The following is a 2,655-nucleotide window of genomic DNA, read 5'->3' on the forward strand; positions in this document are numbered from 1 at the left end:
CAGTCGAAGTCAAAGGTGTCATTGCCACCCAACGAGGAGTTAAGGTGATCGGTAGGTGGAAGCGCCGCTCTTGCACGACTCTGAGATCGGTCCCGACTCTTGGAGCGAGCACGGGGTTTGGGGTTTTCCCATGGTTTCTTCAACGGGGCTCGGTCTGGTTTGCATCCCCTCTCTGGTTTGGAGCGGGGAGCGGCTTGGGCAGGTTTCTTCTTGGGCTGTCTGGTGGGCCGCTGGGGGGGCTCAGGTGTCGAGTGCTGAATGGTTGGGAGTTCAGAAATCTCTAGGTTGAACTCACAGTTCTGCCCTGTTTTTTGTCCAGCTTGTTCTTCATTAAGCTCTTCCTGTTCATGACACGTCTCTTGTCTGTTATCAATAGTCTCTTCTCTTTTCACATCGAATGCGTCACATTTCTCGACCGTGCCAGAGTCAAAACGTGAGCTTCGCCTCCTCACAACCTCAGAGCGTCTCTTTCGCCTTGTTCCTACTGTGGGGGGCAACGAAACCTGTCTGACACTACGCCAACCTGGAACAGCATCTGCAAACATAAACCAGTAAAGATTAAAACTACAAACATACAGACTGTTTATAGTATTCAGCAATTAAGGTGATAAGGATACGGTCCAGTACCTGCATTAAAAGGTGGTTCTGCTGAGTGATGATCAGGGATATCCGTCTCAACCACATGTACTGGTCTGCACCACAATGACAGTAACAATATGATAGTCAATAAGTTGAACGAATCATGAAAAAAAAAAAAGCTGTGTTTTCTCAAGTATTAGAAATTATTATTCAGCAAGTATTAATTAAATTGATCAAAGTGACCGTAAAGAATTGTATAATGTTACAAAATAATTATTTCAAATAAATGCTGTGCTTTCGATAAACTAATCCTAAAATAATGCTTTCCACAAACATATTAAACAGCAAAACTATTTTCAGCATTGGCAATAATAAGACATGTTTCTTGAACAGCATGTCAGCATATTAGAATGATTTCTGAAGGATCATGAGACACTGAAGACTGGAGTAATGTCTTTTGAAAATACAGCTTCGCCATCACAGTAATGAATTACATTTTAAAATATATTAAATACAAAAGCATAATTTTAAATTGTTATAATATTTCACAATATTGCTGTTTTTTAATCCGTAAATAAAGCCTTGGTCAGCATAACAGACTTCTTTCAAAAACATAAAAAAATCTTACTGACCCCAAATGTTATATTTTTTATTAAAAGCTTTAGAGGTACAGATTTGCTCTTGCTTACTTAGGACTGATTGGCTGAGGTGGACCCGTCTCTACAGGAGAAACCTACAAAAACAAGCAGTAAAATGAATAACTACACACACACTTTAAAACACATCATTTCATATGCCCATACAAAGAAAAATCTGTACATGGATCCTGCACTGCATTTCAACCCATGTCTCCATCCATGAAAATTTACATATAAGCACCACACTAAATAAGTACTCAGCATCTGCGTGACACCTTGTGTACACCTCCCACCTGGGCACTTTCAGCAGGTCTTCGATCTTTAAGCGTCCTCTTCAGCATCAGCAGATGAAAGATGAGTGCTTGCCTTTCTTTCTTGAGCTGCAGGATGACCCCCTGCGCTTGCCGTACCTTCTCCCTCTCTGTTTGCAGGGCTACTGCAAGAGCTTTGTTATTCACCTGCACACTCTTCAGGACAAATGGCTTCACTGTAGCTGTGGAGAGCAAAATATATTGGAAAAATGAACCCGTGTTGTGATTTGCAGTCCCTTAATTTTCTCCCAAGCCTGTATGACCTTCTGTGCAACACAAAGGGAGATGTTAGGGCTAATGGAAAACAATGCAAAGAAAGTGAATGGGGACTGAGGCTGTCAGTCCTTAACATTTCAATTCGATTTCCACAGAAGAAAATCAGTTATATGGGTTTGGAACAACGTGAGGGTGCGTAAATGACACAATTCATTGTTTTATGTCAGCTTTAATAACTGAGATGTGTTTCCATAGACCTAGTACTGGTACTAACGGTATCATTAAAGACAAGCTAGAAGTTATAAACACATCAAAAGGTACAACTAAAGTCACAAATATAGCAATACACTGGCCACTGGATGCAACACAAAGCCACATTCTCTTGTAATCTCACCTGTGTGTTTGTTCTTCAGTTTTGAGAGGCCGCGGCTGGCAGCTAAAGCACTGGCGAGACGCTTGTTTCTCTTTTCCTTCATTTTGTCCTTGATGTCGTCCAGACTTTGCTGGAAGGACTTCTTCTGCACCACCCGCTCCCGCACCATGGCTGAGTGCGCACGATCAGTCACACATCCACGAAATCCAGTGTAAAGTCTATCAGCTGGTCAAGATATCAGCTTTTATCTCCATATTACGCCGAGCTTCACCAAAACACGGCGTACGTCTTACCCAATTATTTGCGATAAGATCTATAAACAGCTACTTTAGGCCGGATAGTGCGTAAGTTGTGTATTTTGTGCGAGTTGATTCTGTGGCGTATTTTCCGTCGGGGACGTTGATGTTCGAAATCGCGCGCTGCGAGCTCTGATTGGAGGAACAAACGTAGAGTTACGTCACTTCCGCGAGTAGTTCAGACGTCATCCTGCAAATTTCTTCTTCTTGGTGTTTAATGGCGGATGGCATACAACTTTTAG

At 42.1% G+C, this 2,655-nt stretch overlaps 1 protein-coding gene across 1 annotated transcript; it reads right to left on the minus strand.

Annotated features, from left to right (window-relative positions):
- Nucleotides 1–2: 2 nt before the first annotated feature.
- On the minus strand, nt 3–2,593 carry LOC107578328 (shugoshin-like 1; the record flags this gene model as incomplete). The annotated part of the gene is made up of 5 exons (XM_016264295.1): nt 2,139–2,593; nt 1,511–1,710; nt 1,269–1,312; nt 628–692; nt 3–535 (listed from the first exon to the last, which is right to left on the minus strand). Coding segments are annotated over exons 1-5 (990 nt in total), but the record flags the coding sequence as incomplete, so codon positions are not given.
- Nucleotides 2,594–2,655: the final 62 nt, after the last annotated feature.

This window comes from Sinocyclocheilus grahami, unplaced genomic scaffold, assembly GCF_001515645.1.
Source record: "Sinocyclocheilus grahami isolate Dianchi unplaced genomic scaffold, SAMN03320097.WGS_v1.1 scaffold9757.1, whole genome shotgun sequence".
In the NCBI taxonomy this organism is placed as follows: domain Eukaryota; kingdom Metazoa; phylum Chordata; class Actinopteri; order Cypriniformes; family Cyprinidae; genus Sinocyclocheilus; species Sinocyclocheilus grahami.